The 21137-nt window shown below is 56.0% G+C and overlaps 1 protein-coding gene across 1 annotated transcript in view; it reads left to right on the top strand.

Moving 5' to 3' along the window:
- Positions 1-21137, top strand: part of LOC144595404 (protocadherin-16-like) — a 130625-nt gene that overhangs the window by 78842 nt on the left and 30646 nt on the right. Inside the window, exon 3 of the mRNA XM_078402906.1 lies at positions 18418-18606. Within this exon, the coding sequence (XP_078259032.1) occupies positions 18418-18606 (189 nt within the window). The remainder of the gene's footprint in view (positions 1-18417; positions 18607-21137) is intronic.

Genomic DNA, 21137 nt, shown 5'->3' with positions numbered 1-21137 from the left:
TTCTTGCTCCTTCAGCGTGTGATGGGGGCAACATTATGGGGATCCTGATCCACAATGTGGGGGGGGGGGGGGGGGGAGTGATGGGTTGTAGAGGGAACTGCAGCAGATCCCAGCAAAGCCTTTCCCTGTACCTCAGTACACGTGACGATAAACTACACTGAACTAAACCACTGTGAGGGGTGAGAACGACTGTCCACCTCATTGGAGACCCTCGGACTATCCTTGATCGGACTTTGCTGGCTTTACCCTGCACTGAACGTTATTCCCTTACCGTGTATCTGTGCTGTGAATGGGTCATTGTAATCACTCTCCACTGACTGGATAGCACGGGTGTGGGGGGGTGTGGGTGTGTGGGGGGGGGGGTGGGGGGGTGGAGGTGTGGGGGGGTGTGGGTGTGTGTGTGGGTGTGGGGGGGGTGGGTGTGGGGGGGTGTGGGTGTGGGGGGGGGTGGGTGTGGGGGGGTGGGTGTGGGGGGGTGTGTGGGTGTGGGGGGGTGGGTGTGGGGGGGTGGGTGTGGGGGGGTGGAGGTGTGGGGGGGTGTGGGGGTGTGGGTGTGGGTGGAGGTGTGGGGGGGTGTGGGTGTGTGTGGGTGGAGGTGTGGGGGGGGGTGTGGGTGTGTGTGTGGGTGTGGGTGGGTGTGGGTGTGTGTGTGGGTGTGGGGGGGTGGAGGTGTGGGGGGTGTGGGTGTGTGTGTGGGTGGAGGTGTGGGGGGGTGTGGGTGTGTGTGGGTGGAGGTGTGGGGGGTGTGGGTGTGTGTGTGGGTGTGGGTGTGTGTGTGGGTGTGGGGGGGTGGGTGTGGGGGGGTGGGTGTGGGGGGGTGTGGGTGTGGGGGTGTGTGTGTGGGTGGAGGTGTGGGGGGGTGTGGGTGTGTGTGTGGGTGGAGGTAGGTGTGGGTGTGGGGGTGTGGGTGGAGGTAGGTGTGGGTGTGTGTGTGGGTGGAGGTAGGTGTGGGTGTGGGGGGTGTGGGTGGAGGTAGGTGTGGGTGTGGGGGGGTGTGGGTGGAGGTAGGTGTGGGTGTGTGTGTGGGTGGAGGTAGGTGTGGGTGTGGGGGTGTGGGTGGAGGTAGGTGTGGGTGTGGGGGGTGTGGGTGAAGGTAGGTGTGGGTGTGGGGGGGTGTGGGGGGGTGGGTGTGGGGGGGTGTGGGGGTGGGTGAGGGGTTATGGGTGTGGGTGTGGGGGGTGTGTGGGTGTTGGGGGGTGTGGGTGTGGGTGGGGCTGGGTGTGGGTGTGTGTGTGTGTGTGTGTGTTTCTGCATGTTTATATTAAAGAATGCCTTGAGAATGAATGTAAACCAGGACGATGGAGATGAGCGCTGGTGCTGGTGCTGGTGTGCTCTGCTGGTGCTGGTGCTGGCTCTGGCGCTGGTGCTGGTGCTGGTGTGCTGGTGCTGGTGTGCTCTGCTGGTGCTGGTGCTGGCTCTGGCGCTGGTGCTGGTGCTGGCGCTGGTGCTGGTGTGCTCTGCTGGTGCTGGTGCTGGCGCTGGCGCTGGTGCTGGTGTGCTCTGCTGGTGCTGGCTCTGGCGCTGGTGCTGGTGTGCTGGTGCTGGTGTGCTCTGCTGGTGCTGGTGCTGGCGCTGGCGCTGGTGCTGGTGTGCTCTGCTGGTGCTGGCTCTGGTGCTGGTGCTGGTGCTGGCGCTGGTGCTGGTGCTGGTGCTGTGCTGGTGCTGGTGTGCTGGTGCTGGTGCTGGTGCTGCTCTGCTGGTGCTGGCGCTGGCGCTGGTGCTGGCGCTGGTGCTGTGCTGGTGCTGGTGCTGGTGTGCTGGTGCTGGTGTGCTCTGCTGGTGCTGGTGCTGGCGCTGGTGCTGGCGCTGGTGCTGGTGCTGTGCTGGTGTGCTGGTGCTGGTGTGCTCTGCTGGCGCTGGCGCTGGTGCTGGCGCTGGTGCTGGTGCTGTGCTGGTGTGCTGGTGCTGTGTGCTGGTGCTGGTGTGCTCTGCTGGTGCTGGCACTGGTGCTGGTGCTGGTGCTGGCGCTGGTGCTGGTGTGCTCTGCTGGTGCTGGTGCTGTGCTGGTGCTGGTGCTGGTGTGCTCTGTTGTTGCTGGTGTGCTGGTGCTGTGCTGGTGCTGGCGCTGGTGCTGGTGTGCTCTGCTGGTGCTGGCTGTGCTGGTGCTGTGCTGGTGCTGTGCTGGTGCTGTGCTGGTGCTGTGCTGGTGCTGTGCTGGTACTGGCTGTTGTGTCGGTGCGTCGTTCACAGTGCAGACTGTTACAGGATGATACAGGATGGAAACCCCATCCCCCCCAACGGCAGCTCTGATCAATGTGGGGCTCGGGGGGCCGGGGGTCTCGGGGGGCCGGGGGGGGGGGGGGGGATGGAGGGGGAGGGGTGACTGCGTGTAGTATTGGTAAATGCAAACACACCAACCATTCCATTGAAACACTAATTGCTGCGTCTGATTATAGGACTGTATAAAATTTCCTCTCTGGCAAGAAATACTCTCCGCTAACTGGAAACACATGGCCCTCCGTTTGAAAGTGACTCCAACGCTCAGATATGCAGCTCGCTAAAACCCGCACCCAATTCCCATCTGGTCCTCATTGTTCACAGTGGGGAGGGGCCAGCTCTCAGTCTGGAATGTAAGCCACAGTCATTGGGTAGTGCCAGTCCCAGCTCACAAGGGCTTGTCTGACAGCTTACACGGGCATGGCAGACACGGGCACGGCAGACACGCCACTTACACGGGCATGGCAGACACGGGCACGGCAGACACGGGCACGGCAGACACGCCACTTACACGGGCACGGCAGACACGCCACTTACACGGGCATGGCAGACACGGGCATGGCAGACACGGGCATGGCAGACACGGGCACGGCAGGCACGCCACTTACACGGGCACGGCAGACACGGGCACGGCAGACACGGGCACGGCAGACACGCCACTTACACGGGCACGGCAGACACGGGCACGGCAGACACGCCACTTACACGGGCACGGCAGACACGCCACTTACACGGGCACGGCAGACACGGGCACGGCAGACACGGGCACGGCAGACACGCCACTTACACGGGCACGGCAGACACGGGCACGGCAGACACGCCAATTACACGGGCAAGGCTGACACGCCAATTACACGGGCAAGGCTGACACGCCAATTACACGGGCAAGGCTGACACGCCAATTACACGGGCACAGCTTACATGGGCACGGCTGACACGCCAATTACACGGGCACGGCTTACACAGGCACGGCTTACACGGGCAAGGCTGACACGCCAATTACACGGGCAAGGCTGACACACCAATTACACGGACACAGCTTACACCCACACACCCACAACCCCCACACACCCACCCCCCCCTCACACCCACCCCCCCCCCCCCACACCCACACCCACAGGGTCTCTCTGCAATCTCTGATGTTCCAGAGAACGGTGATGGCTGGGTCTCGCAGCCAGGTGAGATTGAGGTGGCAAATAGCTGGGTCTCATGGGCAGGTGAGATTGCAGCTGCAAACTAAACCAGGCATGCAAGGACATGAGCCCAATGCAGGTGACTGGGATTGCTGGGGATGGGCCAGATGGGCCGAAGGGCCTGTTTCTGTGCTGTATCGGTTGCCTCACTAACAGCAGGATGAAACGTTATATTTTCTATGTTATGTTATGTAAATCTGAATGAAAGGGCTGGACATTCCACTGGTCACTCTGAGTTTACAGTGTGATCTGAGCAGAGGCCAGTGAAGCAAACCTACCCTGACCTCTCCTCTGCCTGTCCTTCACCCCACTGTCCAGTGGGACTGACCGCAGAACAAACACGTCCCTCAGCAAAAATCTCCCCAAACCTTGTTAACAGTAACACAGTGACTAAAGACTGTCAACAGTAATGCAGTGACTAAACAACCTTGTTAACAGTAACGCAGTGACTAAAGACTGTCAACAGTAATGCAGTGACTAAACAACCTTGTTAACAGTAACGCAGTGACTAAACCTTGTCAACAGTAATGCAGTGACTAAACCTTGTCAACAGTAATGCAGTGACTAAAGACTGTCAACAGTAATGCAGTGACTAAACCTTGTCAACAGTAACGCAGTGACTAAAGACTGTCAACAGTAACGCAGTGACTAAAGACTGTCTCTGGCTGGATTTCTAAAAACCACTGGTTGGAACAAGTACAGCTCTTGTTTACGCGTTGAAAGAGCGATGTTTACCAGCTCCTTCGCACGAAACTAATCTATGACGAGGCTCAACATTCGAACTCTGACCAAGACCGTAACCAATGAACTCAAATATAACCTCATATAACCTTCACTGATTTACTCATGGGGTCAGGGTCAGGATCGGGGTCAGAGGCAGGGTCAGGGTTGGGGTCGGGGTTGGGGTTGGGGTTGTGGTTGGGGTTGGGGTTGGGGTCAGGGTTGGGGTTGGAGTCAGGGTTGTGGTTGGGGTTGGGGTTGGGGTCAGGGCTGGGGTTGGAGTCAGGGTTGGGGTCAGGGCTGGGGTCGGGGTCAGGGTTGGGGTCAGGGCTGGGGTCGGGGTCAGGGCTGGGGTCGGGGTCAGGGTTGGGGTCAGGGCTGAGGTCGGGGTCAGGGTTGGGGTCAGGGCTGGGGTCGGGGTCAGGGCTGGGGTCAGGGTCCGTGCCCAGTACAGAAGACGTAACTGACCTCTCCCTACCCACAGGAGGGGGTCTACACTATGGGTTGCTCAGACTACACTCCAGCTGCATTACCCCTCATGAGACCCTCCCCCCCCACGCATCGTGCAGAGTCTCTGCAGCCCTGGTCCACACCACCACGCTGACAGTGTCCATTGTTCCACACCGACCCGACTCTCCCACTCTCTTCAATCCCAGTCCCTTCCTTCTCCCATCTGTGCTGCATCCATTCCTGAAGCAACTGCACTCCCCAGTAGCTGGAAGAGTGTTTCTTGTAGTCTGTGTGTGGTCCTTAGAGGATCACATCCAATGTCGTAGAGTGGTACAGCACAGGAACAGGCCCTTCAGGGCACACTGCCCGTGCCTAACATGATGCTGAGCTGCACTAATCTCCACTGTCTGTCCACACGAGATCCATGATCCTCATTGCCTGCATTTCCATGTGCCTGTGTAAAAGGCTCTGAAGCCACTATCGTATCTGCCCCCACCACCTGGCAGCACCTCCCAGACCCCCACCACCTGGCAGCACCTCCCAAACCCCCATCACCGGGCAGCACCTCCCAGACCCCCACCACCGGGCAGCACCTCCCAGACCCCCACCACCGGGCAGCACCTCCCAGACCCCCACCACCTGGCAGCACCTCCCAGACCCCCACCACCGGGCAGCACCTCCCAGACCCCCACCACCGGGCAGCGCATAGAAACATAGAAACATAGAAAATAGGTGCAGGAGTAGGCCATTCAGCCCTTCGAGCCTGCACCGCCATTCAATATGATCATGGCTGATCATCCAGCTCAGTAACCTGTACCTGCCTTCCCTCCATACCCCCTGATCCCTTTAGCAACAAGGGCCACATCTAACTCCCTCTTAAATATAGCCAATGAACTGGCCTCAACTACCTTCTGTGGCAGAGAATTCCACAGACTCACCACTCTCTGTGTGAAGAAATGTTTTCTCATCTCGGTCCTAAAAGAATTCCCCCTTATCCTTAAGCTGTGACCCCTGGTTCTGGACTTCCCCAACATCGGGAACAATCTTCCCGCATCTAGCCTCTCCAACCCCTTAAGAATTTTGTACGTTTCTATAAGATCCCCCCTCAGTCTTCTAAATTCCAGCGAGTATAAGCCTAGTCTATCCAGTCTTTCTTCATATGAAAGTCCTGCCATCCCAGGGATCAATCTGGTGAACCTTCTCTGTACTCCCTCTAAGGCAAGAATGTCTTTCCTCAGATTAGGAATCCCAGATCCCCACCACCGGGCAGTGTGCCCCTATGGTGCTGTGACCTTCCCTGTGATAAGCCTGGGACATCTCTCTCTGTTTGGCAAACTGCTGCCTGCCGTGGGACCTGGCGATAGTTGGGCGAGCTGACCCGACCCAGAGTGAACCCAGACGGTGATGTCCAGGGAATCTCACGTTGAAAATCATCGTGCTTTGGGAACCTCTATGGTACTGAGGTGTGTACAACACATGTTACATGGTACTGAGGCGTGTACAACACATGTTATATGGTACTGAGGTGTGTACAACACATGTTACATGGTACTGAGGCATGTACAACACATGTTATATGGTACTGAGGCATGTACAACACATGTTATGTGGTACTGAGGCGGCGTGTACAACACATGTTATATGGTACTGAGGCGGCATGTACAACACATGTTATATGGTACTGTGGCATGTACAACACATGTTATATGGTACTGAGGCATGTACAACACATGTTATGTGGTACTGAGGTATGTACAACATGTTATATGGTACTGAGGCATGTACAACACATGTTATGTGGTACTGAGGTGGCGTGTACCACACATGTTATATGGTACTGAGGCGGCATGTACAACATGTTATATGGTACTGAGGCGTGTACACACAGGTTTAGCAGCGGGAAATTGGAATTTCTCAGCCAAGATATTCAGAAAAGGTGGAAGAAATGAACAAGAGAGATGGCTGTGGCAACAAAGAACCACAGATGCTGGTTCATACACAAAAAGACACAAAGTGCTGGAGTAACTCAGCGGGTCAGGCAGCATCTGTGGAGAACATGGATAGGTGACGTTTCCCTCAGGCTGATCAGATGCTGCATCACTTAGAGAAGATACTCCAGTGTTAGAGAACGATGTTCCTGAGGAGTTTAGAATACAGTCCGTTAGGTTGTAGTTGAGAATCAAGTTGCAAGAAGCAGCTATCATGCTGTCTGAAGCACATGGGAGGTCACCAAACAATGAGATAAAATACAAGGAGCAAGAAGTGGAAGATTCTCTGAAATGTGTTCCGGATCATAGTTGATATTTTTGTGGTAGATCCAAGAATGAATGAAACTTTCCTGAACTTGGTTCTGGGGAATGAGGAGTTCAAGTGGACCAAGATCACAGAGATTGGCAAGGAGCAGTCAGGGTACTAACTATCAGTAGATGACTTGCACTGCTGAAATGTGTGGCCTTTGCAGAAGAGGTACAGGTGAGGTCTGTTCCCACTTGCGGGAAAGGTCGGACTAAAGTAGGAATTGCCGAGACTACATGTGGAATATAACAGAGGCTTGTCTGTGAATGACTCTGATGAGGACGGGCCTGGAAGTAACAGCGATAGGTGAACTGGCTTCACTGGACGTTTGAGTTGATTTGAGTTTAGTTTCTTGTCATGTGTACCGAGTTAATGTTAACAAGGGGAAGGAGAGGGGTTCTCACATCAGTGGGACTCAACACCTCCCAGCTCGTTACTCTTTCCCCGAGCTCTTTAACCTGTTCAGTGCCATCCCCGAGTACACTTGGATCATGGCCAATAGTGAAAGAAAACTCATCAGTGAACAGGTTAAATGGCTTTCATCGTTAACTTGAGTCTATTCAATGCCTCCACATCCACGCACTTGGGTAGACATCTTGAAGGCACGGTCTTTTAGAAATGGACACAGGGTGGAAGGGGAAGATTGAATAGAAACCTGCCGGGCAACGTTATCACTCAAGTGGGTCGTGAGCACATGGAGCGGGCAGCCGGAGGAGGTAGTTGAGGCAGGTACTACAACAACATTTCAAAGACATTTGGACAGGTACATGAATAGGGAACGTTTAGAGGGATATGGGCCAAATTTGGGAAGCTAGGATTAGCATAGATGGGGCATGGGCAAGTTGGGCCGAACGACCTCTTTCCGTGATGATGACCTCACCAGGAGAAGGGGGTTTCGGAGAGTTGTTGTAGCAAACCCAGATGCCCCAGTTTGGCAACATTTTACAGTCTGGGTAAGTTCTTCATTCTTGCATCTGAAATGAACATTACTATGCTCCATCTGCCACCTTCATGTCCACACCTCTACCTGTATCTCTGCCGGCCTTTTGAATCCTCCCATGGCCTGTTAACCCTGTGGGTTACACACAAAGTGCTGGAGTAACCCAGCAGGTCAGGCAGCATCTGTAGAAAACCAACCTCCACACAAGCCACAAACCAACCTCCCTTCCATTGACTCCATCTACACCTCACGCTGCCTCGGCAAGGCCAGCAACATAATCAAGGACCAGTCTCACCCTGTGCTGGGGCAGCAAGGGCGAAGCGCGGACACCAACAGGATCAACAAACTCGTCAGGAAGGCTGGCTCTGTCCTGGGGTGGAGTTGGAGTTGGATTCATGGGAGGGGGTCTTGGAGGGGAGGATGCTCCTCAAACTGTGGAGCATCCTGGACAATACAGCTCACCCCCTCCATGACACACTGGTCAACCTGAGGAGCACCTTCAGCAACAGACTGGTCCCACCAAGATGCAGCACAGAACGAACGCCACAGGAGATCCTTCTTCCCTGTGGCTATCAAACTGTACAACTCCTCCCCCTTCTGTCGTGGGGTAGACTGAGACTGAGACTGAGACTGACCCTCCCCCCATCCCCAATCTTTGCACATCCCCAAGACCTTACCACTCATCACTTTATTTTCATGTTTCATGTACTTTGTGTTTTATGACTGTTGGCAAATTAATTTCCCTCCTGGGATAAATAAACTTCTAACATATGGTATGTATCTGCGCACTGCAAATGGAGCGATTGTAATCATGTGTTGTCTTTCCACTGACTGGTGAGCACGCAACAAAAGCTTTCCACTGTACCTCGCTCGGTACACGTGACAATAAACGGAACTAAACTAGAGGGGTTAGTTTGGTGACGTTTTTTGTTCCAGATCCTTCTGCAGGAACCCCAGCCTGAGGAGGTCACTGAACAAAGACATTGCCTGTCAGTTCCCTCTGTAGATGATGCTTAACCTGCTGAGTTACTCCAGCACTTTGTGTTTTGCTGAAGATTGTAGCATCTGCAGTTCCTAGTGTCTCCATCTCTGTGGGTGGACATGTTGGGAGTGGAACCCAGAGCCTGCAGGAGAATGAGAATAAATTTGGATCAACTTCAATCTGTCTCTTCATCCAAAGCAGTAATAAAGACTATAAGTAGTTGAGGCCCCAGTGCTGATCCTTGCGGGATACCACGAGCACACATGGCTGATCTGAAAGTGACTCATTTATCCCGACTCTGGGCTATGCCACTCCCCTGGGAATGGCAACGTTTTGGAAGCATCAAGTGAGGAGAGATATGAGACCGAAGAAGGGTCTCGACCCAAAACGTCACCCATTCCTTCTCTCCAGAGATGCTGCCCGTCCCGCTGAGTTACTCCAGCTCTTTGTAATACCAGAGATATGAGACCAGTCAGGAACCAAGAAGATATCCTCCACAACAGGTGAAGATCAGGGCTGTTTAAATGCACGTCTTCCCCAGGGAACAGAAGATCCAGACGTTTGGAAATGGTAGAGATAATGGATGGGGTCATAGTAACATGGGGTCATACAGCATGGGATCATACACATGGGGTCATGGGTCATACAGCACAGAGTCATACAGCATGGGGTCATAGTAACATTGGGTCATACACATGGGGTCATGGGTCATACAGCATGGGGTCATAGTAACATGGGGTCATAAATCATGGGGTCATACAGCATGGGGTCATGGGTCATACAGCATGGGGTCATAGTAACATGGGGTCATGCAGCATGGGGTCATGGGTCATACAGCAGGGGGTCATATAGCACGGGGTCAAGCCCTTCTGACCAATCCATCTAATACACGCTGACCAACATGCCCCATCTCATCTAGTGTCAGCAGCATTGGGCCCAATCCCTCTCAACCTCTCCGATCCACGTACCTGTCCAAGTGATGTTACAGTCCCTGCCTCAACTACCTCCTCTGTTGGTTCCTTGCACCCACCACCCTCAGAGTGAAACACTTGCCCCTCTCAGCTCACACAGACGTCTCCTTGTATTTGATTCCCCGCCATCCAGTCACTGTCTCTGCTTCAGAACCCATCACATGACACGTGGAACATGCAACAGTACAGCACAGGAACAGGCCCTTCGGCCCACAATGTCCGTGATACACATGATGCCGTTAAACTCCTCTCTACTGCACATGATCCACATCCCTACATTCCTTGCCCAGAACCCTTTTGCAATCCCAGAATCGCCCGACCCACCCCTTCACATTCCGCTCAAAACCACCGCTCCCCTTTCATAAAGGGCTATTATTTTCCAAGATTCTGCCACAGTCTGTCTGTCCAAATCACTTGCTCAGTATTCCTTCCCCAGCCTTCCCTTCCCCTTTATCTTTCTCCAAACTGCCTTTGGTGAAGCCAGGAATCACAGTGGGGTGGGTCAGTGCAAGTGATCGGTGGAAACGCTGTGTAAGGGTCAGGTGTCAGTCCGTAAGGCTGACGGCAAGACCGCTGGTCAGATGTCAGTCGTTGATGGAGTAGGTGGGCCGAAGGGCCTGTTTCCACGCTGTATCACTCTGGGACTCTAGTATGGAGTAGGTGGGCCGAAGGGCCTGTAATCACACTATCACTTTATGACTAGTATGGTGGGCCGAAGGGCCTGTTTCCACACTGTATCACTCTGGGACTCTAGTATGGAGTAGGTGGGCCGAAGGGCCTTTAATCACACTATCACTTTATGACTAGTATGGTGGGCCGAAGGGCCTGTTTCCACGTCGTATCACTCTGGGACTCTGAGTTTCTCAGAGCATTGGTGAGGCCCAGCCGCTTCATCGATGTCCTTCCATCTATGAGGTTCCAACTCTGAATGTTTGCCGACGTTTACTCAATCCTCCCTCCCTCCCTCCATCACTGCCTCCCTCCCTCCCTCCATCATTGCCTCCCTCCCTCCCTCCCTCCATCACTGCCTCCCTCCCTCCCTCCATCACTGCCTCCCTCCCTCCCTCCATCACTGCCTCCCTCCCTCCATCACTGCCTCCCTCCCTCCCTCCATCACTGCCTCCCTCCCTCCCTCCATCATTGCCTCCCTCCCTCCCTCCATCACTGCCTCCCTCCCTCCATCACTGCCTCCCTCCCTCCCTCCATCACTGCCTCCCTCCCTCCCTCCATCACTGCCTCCCTCCCTCCCTCCCTCCATCACTGCCTCCCTCCCTCCCTCCATCACTGCCTCCCTCCCTCCATCACTGCCTCCCTCCCTCCCTCCCTCCATCACTGCCTCCCTCCCTCCCTCCCTCCATCACTGCCTCCCTCCCTCCCTCCCTCCATCACTGCCTCCCTCCCTCCCTGAGGACTGGAGGGTAGCTAATGTAATCCCACTTTTTAAAAAGGGAGGGAGAGAGAAAACGGGGAATTATAGACCAGTTAGCCTAACATCGGTAGTGGGGAAAATGCTAGAGTCAGTTATTAAAGATGTGATAGCATTACATTTGGAAAGTGGTGAAATCATCGGACAAAGTCAGCATGGATTTACCAAAGGCAAATCATGTCTGACGAATCTTATAGAATTTTTCGAGGATGTAACTAGTAGAGTGGATAAGGGAGAACCAGTCGATGTGTTATATCTGGACTTTCAGAAGGCCTTCGACAAGGTCCCACATAAGAGATTGGTGTACAAACTTAAAGCACACGGTATTGAGGGTTCAGTGTTGAGGTGGATAGAAAATTGGTTGGCGGACAGGAAGCAAAGAGTAGGAATAAACGGGTCCTTTTCGGAATGGCAGGCAGTGACTAGTGGGGTACCGCAAGGCTCAGTGCTGGGACCCCAGTTATTTACAATATATATTAATGATTTGGACGAGGGAATTGAATGCAACATCTCTAAGTTTGCGGATGACACGAAGCTGGGTGGCAGTGTTAGCTGCGAGGAGGATGCTAGGAGGCTGCAGAGTGACTTGGATAGATTAGGTGAGTGGGCAAATGCATGGCAGATGCAATATAATGTGGATAAATGTGAGGTTATCCACTTTGGCGGCAAGGACAGGAAAGCAGAGTATTACCTGAATGGTGACCGATTGGGAGAAGGGGAGATGCAACGTGACCTGGGTGTCATGGTGCACCAGTCATTGAAAGCAAGCATGCAGGTGCAGCAGGCAGTGAAGAAAGCGAATGGTATGTTGGCATTCATAGCAAGAGGATTTGAGTTTAGGAGCAGGGAGGTTCTGCTGCAGTTGTACAGGGCCTTGGTGAGACCGCACCTGGAGTATTGTGTGCAGTTTTGGTCTACTAACCTGAGGAAAGACGTTCTTGCCTTAGAGGGAGTACAGAGAAGGTTCACCAGATTGATCCCTGGGATGGCGGGACTTACATATGAGGAAAGACTGGATAGACTGGGCTTGTACTCGCTGGAATTTAGAAGACAGGGGGGATCTTATAGAAACATATAAAATTCTTAAGGGGTTGGAGAGGCTAGATGCGGGAAGATTGTTCCCGATGTTGGGGGAGTCCAGAACCAGGGGTCACAGCTTAAGGATAAGGGGGAAGTCTTTTAGGACCGAGATGAGAAAACATTTCTTCACACAGAGAGTGGTGAGTCTGTGGAATTCTCTGCCACAGAAGGTAGTTGAGGCCAGTTCATTGGCTATATTTAAGAGGGAGTTAGATGTGGCCCTTGTGGCTAAAGGGATCAGGGGGTATGGAGAGAAGGCAGGTACAGGCTACTGAGCTGGATGATCAGCCATGATCATATTGAATGGCGGTGCTGGCTCGAAGGGCCGAATGGCCTACTCCTGCACCTATTTTCTATGTTTCTAATCCCATTTACAATCACTCAGTAAATGAAGCAGGAAATGGGCAGCGTTCACCCCTGGGCTGTGACCACTTGCCCTCTGACAGATCCACACATGCATCTCCGTAGAGGAACTCTGACCTTCATGCTCCAGGTACAACCTGCATTGTCCTGCACCTGAGGGCACCTGAGGGTCACCTGAGGACACCTGAGGGTCACCTGAGGGTCACCGAGACCAGAAGCTTCAATGGAAAAGACACCTAGATATTTCCAGCGGCCGGTCGTCACATGACAGCGATTAACTACAACTCCAGATTGTGCTGACTGTCATCCTTACACGCCACAGACACACCACAGACACGCCACGGACACGCCACAGGCACGCCACGGACACGCGTCTCTCTGACGTGCTCCCCCCACCACCAGTCCATGTGGTTATTGGCCAGGCTACTGTGACAGCACCTCCCAACCCTACAACGTCTGCCAGGACAGGGCAGCCATGCAGTGGAGCAGTGCAGGTTTCCCTGCGCCCCGCGCTGCAGATGCAGATGCATCGCTGGCACAGCAGCGCTAAAGGCCTGCGTCTCACACCCGCCTTCCCTGGGGCAGTGAGGGATGGGAAATAAACACCAAGGCCAGTCCCAGTACACCCCCATTGACAAGAAGGAACAAGGTTGCTTCATGCAGCTACCTGCACCGTGTAACGATCACGCGTGGAGTGCAGCGCAGATACTGCACAGTGCAACGATCACGCGTGGGGTGCAGGGCAGATACTGCACGGTGCAACGATCACGCGTAGAGTGCAGGGCAGATACTGAACCATGTAACGATCACGCGTGGAGTGCAGGGCAGATATTGTCTTTAACTCGGTGCCGGGGCAGCTGAATGATTCTGTGTCCGACGGATCCAGAATTAAAGGCTGCGTTTGTGTATTTTCTGGGAAAGAGCTGGGCTGTAATTTGATTAAACAAACATTACATGCTTCTTAATGTGAGTTGGCAGCGTGTGGACTTCTGCACGGGCTCTTGTGATGATCTGGCAGTTTCGTAGCCACACGCTGCTGGAAGTGGTCGGGTCAGGAGGGACCTCCGAGGTGAAACTCTGCCTCTGTATTCTCAGTCTTCCTGTAGCTACAGGGAGATACTGCAATATGTGCAGCAATGCAGCTACAGGGAGATACTGCAATATGTGCAGCAATGCAGCTACAGGGAGATACTGCAATATGTGCAGCAATGCAGCTACAGGGAGATACTGCAATATGTGCAGCAATGCAGCTACAGGGAGATACGGCAATATGTGCAGCAATGCAGCTACAGGGAGATACTGCAATATGTGCAGCAATGCAGCTACAGGGAGATACTGCAATATGTGCAGCAATGCAGCTACAGGGAGATACTGCAATATGTGCAGCAATGCAGCTACAGGGAGATATTGCAATATGTGCAGCAATGCAGCTACAGGGAGATACTGCAATATGTGCAGCAATGCAGCTACAGGGAGATACTGCAGTATGTGCAGCAATGCAGCTACAGGGAGATACTGCAATATGTGCAGTAATGCAGCTACAGGGAGATACTGCAGTATGTGCAGCAATGCAGCTACAGGGAGATACTGCAATATGTGCAGCAATGCAGCTGGGGGTTGGGGGCAGGGCTGAGGTGAGGGTTGGGGTCGGGTTTGGGGTCAGGGTTGGGGTCGGGGTCAGGGTTGGGGTCAGGGCTGGGGTAAGGGTTGGGGTCAGGGTTGGGGTCAGGGTCGGGGTCAGGGTTGGGGTCAGGGCTGGGGTCAGGGTCCGTGCCCAGTACAGAAGACGTCACTGACCTCTCCCTACCCACAGGAGGGGATCTACACTATGGGTTGCTCAGACTACACTCCAGGTCAGACTACACTCCTTCATGAGACCCCCCCCCCCCCCACGCATCATGCAGAGTCTGGTCCACACCACCACGCTGGCCGTGTCCATTGTTCCACACCGACCCGACTCTCCCACTCTCTTCAATCCCAGTCCCTTCCTTCTCCCATCCGTGCTGCATACATTCCTGAAGCAACAGCACTCCCCAATAACTGGAAGAGTGTTTCTTGTAGTCTGTGTGTGCTCCTTAAAGGATCACATCCAATGTCGTAGAGCGGTTAAGCACAGGAACAGGCCCTTCAGCCCACACTGCCCGTGCCTAACATGATGCTGAGCTGCACTAATCTCCTCTGTCTGTCCGCACGTGATCCACGATCCTCTCCCATCCGTGCTGCATCCATTGCAGCAGCACTCCGAATAGCTGGAAGAGTGTTACTTGTATTACGTGTGTTGCTGTGAGGCTCCCAAGGTGCTCTCTGCTCGGCAAACTGCAGGCAGGCACGAGAAGTTTCAATAAATGAGCTGAACAGAGTCTGAACCCGTCCCTGAGCTGCGTGACACTGGGAAAGCAGCCAACCCTGTTCCAGGAAACATAGCATTAGGTTACAAACATGTTGTGTTTATGCCATTAAACCCAGTAAAATAACTTTGTCTAAAATATTCAGAACTTCCTTCTGTATAAATACGTTCTTCTCTGAAACTTGCTCCACCCTCTGCAATCCCCCCTCATCCCCATGCTAATGTCCCCACCCTCTCCCCTACCCTCCCCCCGTCTCCCCCACCCTCACCCCCCACCTCTCCTCCCACCCTCTCCCCCACCCTCTCCCCATCTCTCCCCCACCCTCTCTCCCCACCCTCTCCCCCCGCCTCTCCCCCACACTCTCCCCCATCTCTCCCCCACCCTCTCCCATCTCTCCCCCCACCCTCTCCCCATCTCTCCCCCCACCCTCTCCCCCATCTCTCCCCCCACCCTCTCCCCATCTCTCCCCCACCCTCTCCCCATCTCTCCCCCACCCTCTCCCCATCTCTCCCCCCACCCTCTCCCCCACCCTCCCCCTATCTCCCCCCACCCTCTCCCCCACCCTCTCCCCCCATCTCTCCCCCCACCCTCTCCCCATCTCTCCCCCCACCCTCCCCCTGTCTCCCCCCACCCCCCGCCTCTCCCCCACACTCTCCCCCATCTCTCCCCCTACCCTCTCCCCCAGCCCCTCCCCGTCTCTCCCTAAGCCACCGTATTCTCCCCCAAGGGGGGGGGATTAAAAAGGTGGGTGAGGGGTGGATGAGAGAAGTTGGTGGATCCGGAGGGGGACAGGATGGCCGGAGGTCAGGGCTCCCTGAAATAGGAACCTTCACACGACTGGGATCGGTGTCCGAGTGTCCTCCTGTTTGTGTTTGGCCTCAACAGGACAGGGATCATAGAACATGAAACCGTGCAGGAGACAGCTCACACAGTCTGTGCTGCACTGCTGGACTAACCAGTGCTGTAGGTTAGTCTGTAGTGCACAGAGTCCGTAGCCCACAGTCCATAGCCCACTGTCCGTAGCCCACAGTCCATAGCCCACTGTCCGTAGCCCACAGTCCATAGCCCACTGTCCATAGCCCACTGTCCGTAGCCCACAGTCCATAGCCCACTGTCCGTGGCCCACAGTCCATAGCCCACAGTCCATAGCCCACTGTCCGTAGCCCACAGTCCGTAGCCCACAGTCCATAGCCCACAGTCCGTAGCCCACAGTCCATAGCCCACAGTCCATAGCCCACTGTCCGTAGCCCACTGTCCATAGCCTACAGTCCATAGCCCACTGTCCGTAGCTCTGAGTCCATAGCCCACTGTCCATAGCCCACTGTCCGTAGCTCTGAGTCCATAGCCCACTGTCCATAGCCCACTGTCCGTAGCTCTGAGTCCATAGCCCACTGTCCATAGCCCACTGTCCATAGCCCACTGTCCGTAGCCCACTGTCCATAGCCCACTGTCCATAGCCCACTGTCCGTAGCTCTGAGTCCATAGCCCACTGTCCGTAGCCCACTGTCCATAGCCCACTGTCCATAGCCCACTGTCCGTAGCTCTGAGTTCATAGCCCACTGTCCATAGCCCACTGTCCATAGCCCACTGTCCGTAGCCCACAGTCCATAGCCCACTGTCCGTAGCCCACTGTCCGTAGCCCACTGTCCATAGCCCACTGTCCATAGCCCACTGTCCGTAGCTCTGAGTCCATAGCCCACCGTCCATAGCCCACTGTCTGTAGCTCTGAGTCTGTGCTGCACTGCTGGACTAACTGTTATCTGCCTGCATTCCCTGCACATCCATGAGTCTGTCTAAAAGCCTCTTAAACACCACTATCATAGCTGCCCCCACCCCTGGCAGCACGTTCCAGGCCCCCACCCTCTATGTAAGTATGGGTGCCAACTTCCTCACTCCCAAATACAAGACAAGGTGGCGTCACCGCCCCACGTCACCTCACCCAGCCAGCGGCCACGTGTTCCCGCTCCACCAATGGTGGCCGCCCGGGCCGGGAGGCGGGTTGCTATGCAACCTCCATTAGGCGACGCCCGGGCCCCCGGGCCTACACTGTCCAGGCCTACAGTGTCTGTGCCTACACTGTCCGGGCCTACACTGTCCGGGCCTACAGTATCCAGGCCTACACTGTCCGGGCCTACAGTGTCCGGGCCTACACTGTCCGGGCCTACACTGTCCAGGCCTACAGTGTCCGGGCCTACAGTGTCCGTTCTACAATGTTCGGGCCTACAATGTCCGGGCCTACACTGTCCGGGCCTACAGTGTCCGCTCTACAATGTTCGGGCCTACAGTGTCCGGGCCTACACTGTCCGGCCTACACTGTCCGGGCCTACAGTGTTCGTTCTACAATTTTCGGGCCTACACTGTCCGGGCCTACAGTGTCCGTTCTACAATGTTCGAGCCTACAGTGTCCGGGCCTACAGTGTCTGTTCTACAATGTTCGGGCCTACACTGTCCGGGCCTACACTGTCCGGGCCTACAGTGTCCGTTCTACAATGTTCGGGCCTACAATGTCCGGGCCTACACTGTCCGGGCCTACAGTGTCCGTTCTACAATGTTCGGGCCTACACTGTCCGGGCCTACAGTGTCCGTTCTACAATGTTCGGGCCTACAGTGTCCGGGCCTACACTGTCCGGGCCTACAGTGTTCGTTCTACAATGTTCGGGCCTACACTGTCCGGGCCTACACTGTCCGGGCCTACAGTGTCCGTTCTACAATGTTCGAGCCTACAGTGTCCGGGCCTACAGTTTCCGTTCTACAATGTTCGAGCCTACAGTGTCCGGGCCTACAGTGTCCATTCTACAATGTTTGGGCCTACACTGTCCGGGCCTACAGTGTTCGTTCTACAATGTTCGGGCCTACAGTGTCCGGGCCTATACTGTCCGGGCCTACATTGTCCGGGCCTACAGTGTCCGGGCCTACACTGTCCGTTCTACAATGTTCGGGCCTAAAGTGTCCGGGCCTACACTGTCCGGGCATACACTGTCCGGGCCTACACTGTCTGGGCCTACACTGTCCGGGCCTACACTGTCCGGGCTTACACTGTCCGGGCCTACACTGTCCGTTCTACAATGTTCGGGCCTACACTGTCCGGGCCTACAGTGTCCGTTCTACAATGTTCGAGCCTACAGTGTCCGGGCCTACAGTGTCCGGGCCTACACTGTCCAGGCCTACACTGTCCGGGCCTACAGTGTCCGGGCCTACACTGACCGGGCCTACACTGTCCGCCACCCTCATCCCGCCACCCCCAGTTCAGCGTGGCTTATTGTCACGTGTGCCGAGGTACAGCGTAAAGCCTTTTTGTTGCGCGCTAACCGGTCCGCGGAAAGACAGCACAGCTATGGTCATATTAAATGGCGGTGCTGGTCCGAGGGGCCGAATGGCCTCCTCCCACAGCTGTGTTTCCACGTGATTACAATCGTTCTCGCCCTCCCACAGATCGCGGCCACGGACGCCGACAGCGGAAGCTTCGGAAGTGTCACCTACTCCATCGGCTCCGGCCTCGGGAACCTGCCGCCCAACCAGTTCACCATTGACCAGCACAACGGCCAAATCTGCACCGGGACGGCCTTGGACAGGGACGAGGAACCCCACCACTACGAGTTCACCGTCACGGCTGTGGATGGGGTAAGCAAGGACCCCGAACCCCAACCCTGAACCCCAACCCTGAACCGCAACCCACAACCCCAACCCTCAACCCCAACCCTCAACCCTAACCCTCAACCCCAACCCTCAACCCCAACCCTCAACCCCTGAACCCCCGAACCCCAACCCTCAACCCCTGAACACCAACCCTCAACCCCTGAACCGCAACCCTCAACCCCAACCCTGAACCCTCAACCCCAACCCCTGAACCCCAACCCCTGAACCCCAACCCTGAACCCCAACCCTCAACCCCTGAACCCCAACCCTCAATCCCAACCCTGAACCCCAACCCCAACCCTGAACCCCAACCTCCAACCCTGAACCCCAACCCTGAACCCCAACCTCAACCCCAACCCTCAACCCTCAACCCTCAACTCCAACCCTCAACCCCAACCTCAACCCCAACCCTCAACCCTCAACCCTCAACTCCAACCCTCAACCTCAACCCTCAACCCCAACCCTCAACCCCAACCCTCAACCCCAACCCTGAACCCCTGAACCCCACCACTACGAGTTCACCGTCACGGCTGTGGATGGGGTAAGCAAGGACCCCGAACCCCAACCCCGAACCCCAACCCTGAACCCCAACCATGAACCCCAACCCTCAACCCCAACCCTCAACCCCAACCCTCAACCCCAACCTCAACCCTCAACCCTGACCCCAACCCTCAACCCCAACCCTCAACCACAACACCCAACCTCAACCCCAACCCCGAACCCCAACCCTCAACCACAACACCCAACCTCAACCCCAACCCTGAACCCCAACCCTCAACCCCAACCCTCAACCCCAACCCTGAACCCCTGAACCCCAACCCCAACCCCTGAACCCCAACCCCTCAACTCCAACCCTCAACCCCTGAACCCCCGAACCCCAACCCTCAACCCCTGAACCCCAATCTCAACCCCAACCCTGAACCCCAACCCTCAACCCCAACCCTCAACCCCTGAACCCCAACCCTGAACCCCACCACTACGAGTTCACCGTCACGGCTGTGGATGGGGTAAGCAAGGACCCCCTCCTCCCCGAACCCCAACCATGAACCCCAACCCTCAACCCCAACCCAGAACCCCAACCCTGAACCCCAACCCTCAACCCCTGAACCCCAACCCTGAACCCAACCCCTCAACCCTGAACTCTTGAACCCCAACCCTTGAACCCCAACCCTGAACCCCAACCCCTGAACCCTAACCCCTGAACCCCAACCCCTGAACACCAACCCTGAACCCCAACCCCTGAACCCCAACCCCTCAACCCCAATGCACCAACACATCAGTGGCTTGTTGGCGGCATCGGCCCCTTAATCCGGGCAGCAGCAGACAGCGCTGAAGGGTGGCTGGACTGTGGGAGGGGAGAGGGGGGGTGGGGGGCATTAGGGGGGGTGGGGGGCATTAGGGGGGGTGGGGGGCATTAGTGGGGGTGGGGGCATTAGAGGGGGGTGTGGGGGCATTGGGGGGGTGGGGGGCATTAGAGGGGGGAGGCAGGAGGATGAGGTTGAGGGAAAGATAGGAGTAGACTTGATGGGCCGAATGGCGAAATCCTGCTCCTATCACATGACCGTGAACAAACCCCCCTCAGCCACAGTGACCTTGTCACAGGGGTCAGCCGTGCAAATGTGGATGACGTTGATTTCTGGGGGGGGGGAGAGCTGTGATATTTTGGGGAGGGAGAGGGCTGTGATATTTCAGGGGGGGGGGTAGATGGTGGTGGTTTACCTGGCGGAGGGGGGAGTGGGGGGCACGGTTATGATATTTGGGGGAGGGAGTCGGGGGGGAGAGGGCTGTGATATTTTGGGGGGGGGGAGAGGGCTGTGATATTTCGGGGGGGAGAGGGCTGTGATATTTGGGGGGGGGGTAGAGGGTGGTGGTTTAGCCGGCAGTGGGGGGAGTGGGGGGGAGAGGGCTGTGATATTTTGGGGGGGGGAGTGGGGGGGGAGAGGGCTGTGATATTTGGGGGGGGTAGAGGGTGGTGGTTTACCTGGCGGTGGGGGGAGTGGGGGGGGAGGGTTGTGATATTTCGGGGGGGGGGGTAGAGGGTGGTGGTTTACCCGGCGGTGGGGGGAGTGGGGGGGGAGGGTTGTGATATTTCGGGGGGGGGGGGTAGAGGGTGGTGGTTTACCCGGCGGTGGGGGGGGAGGGTTGTGATATTTCGGGGGGGGGGGGGGTAGAGGGTGGTGGTTTACCCGGCGGTGGGGGGAGTGGGGGGGGAGGGTTGTGATATTTTGGGGGGGGGTAGAGGGTGGTGGTTTACCTGGCGGTGGGTGGAGTGGGGGGGGAGGGTTGTGATATTTCGGGGGGGGGGAGGGCTGTGATATTTGGGGGGGGGGGTAGAGGGTGGTGGTTTACCCGGCGGTGGGGGGAGTGGGGGGGGAGGGCTATGATATTTGGGGGGGGGGGTAGAGGGTGGTGGTTTACCTGGCGGTGGGTGGAGTGGGGGGGGAGGGTTGTGATATTTCGGGGGGGGGAGGGCTGTGATATTTGGGGGGGGAGGGTAGAGGGTGGTGGTTTACCCA

This window comes from Rhinoraja longicauda, chromosome 7 (assembly GCF_053455715.1).
Source record: "Rhinoraja longicauda isolate Sanriku21f chromosome 7, sRhiLon1.1, whole genome shotgun sequence".
Classification (NCBI taxonomy): Eukaryota; Metazoa; Chordata; class Chondrichthyes; order Rajiformes; family Arhynchobatidae; genus Rhinoraja; species Rhinoraja longicauda.
This window is presented reverse-complemented; position numbering and strand designations above follow the sequence as displayed.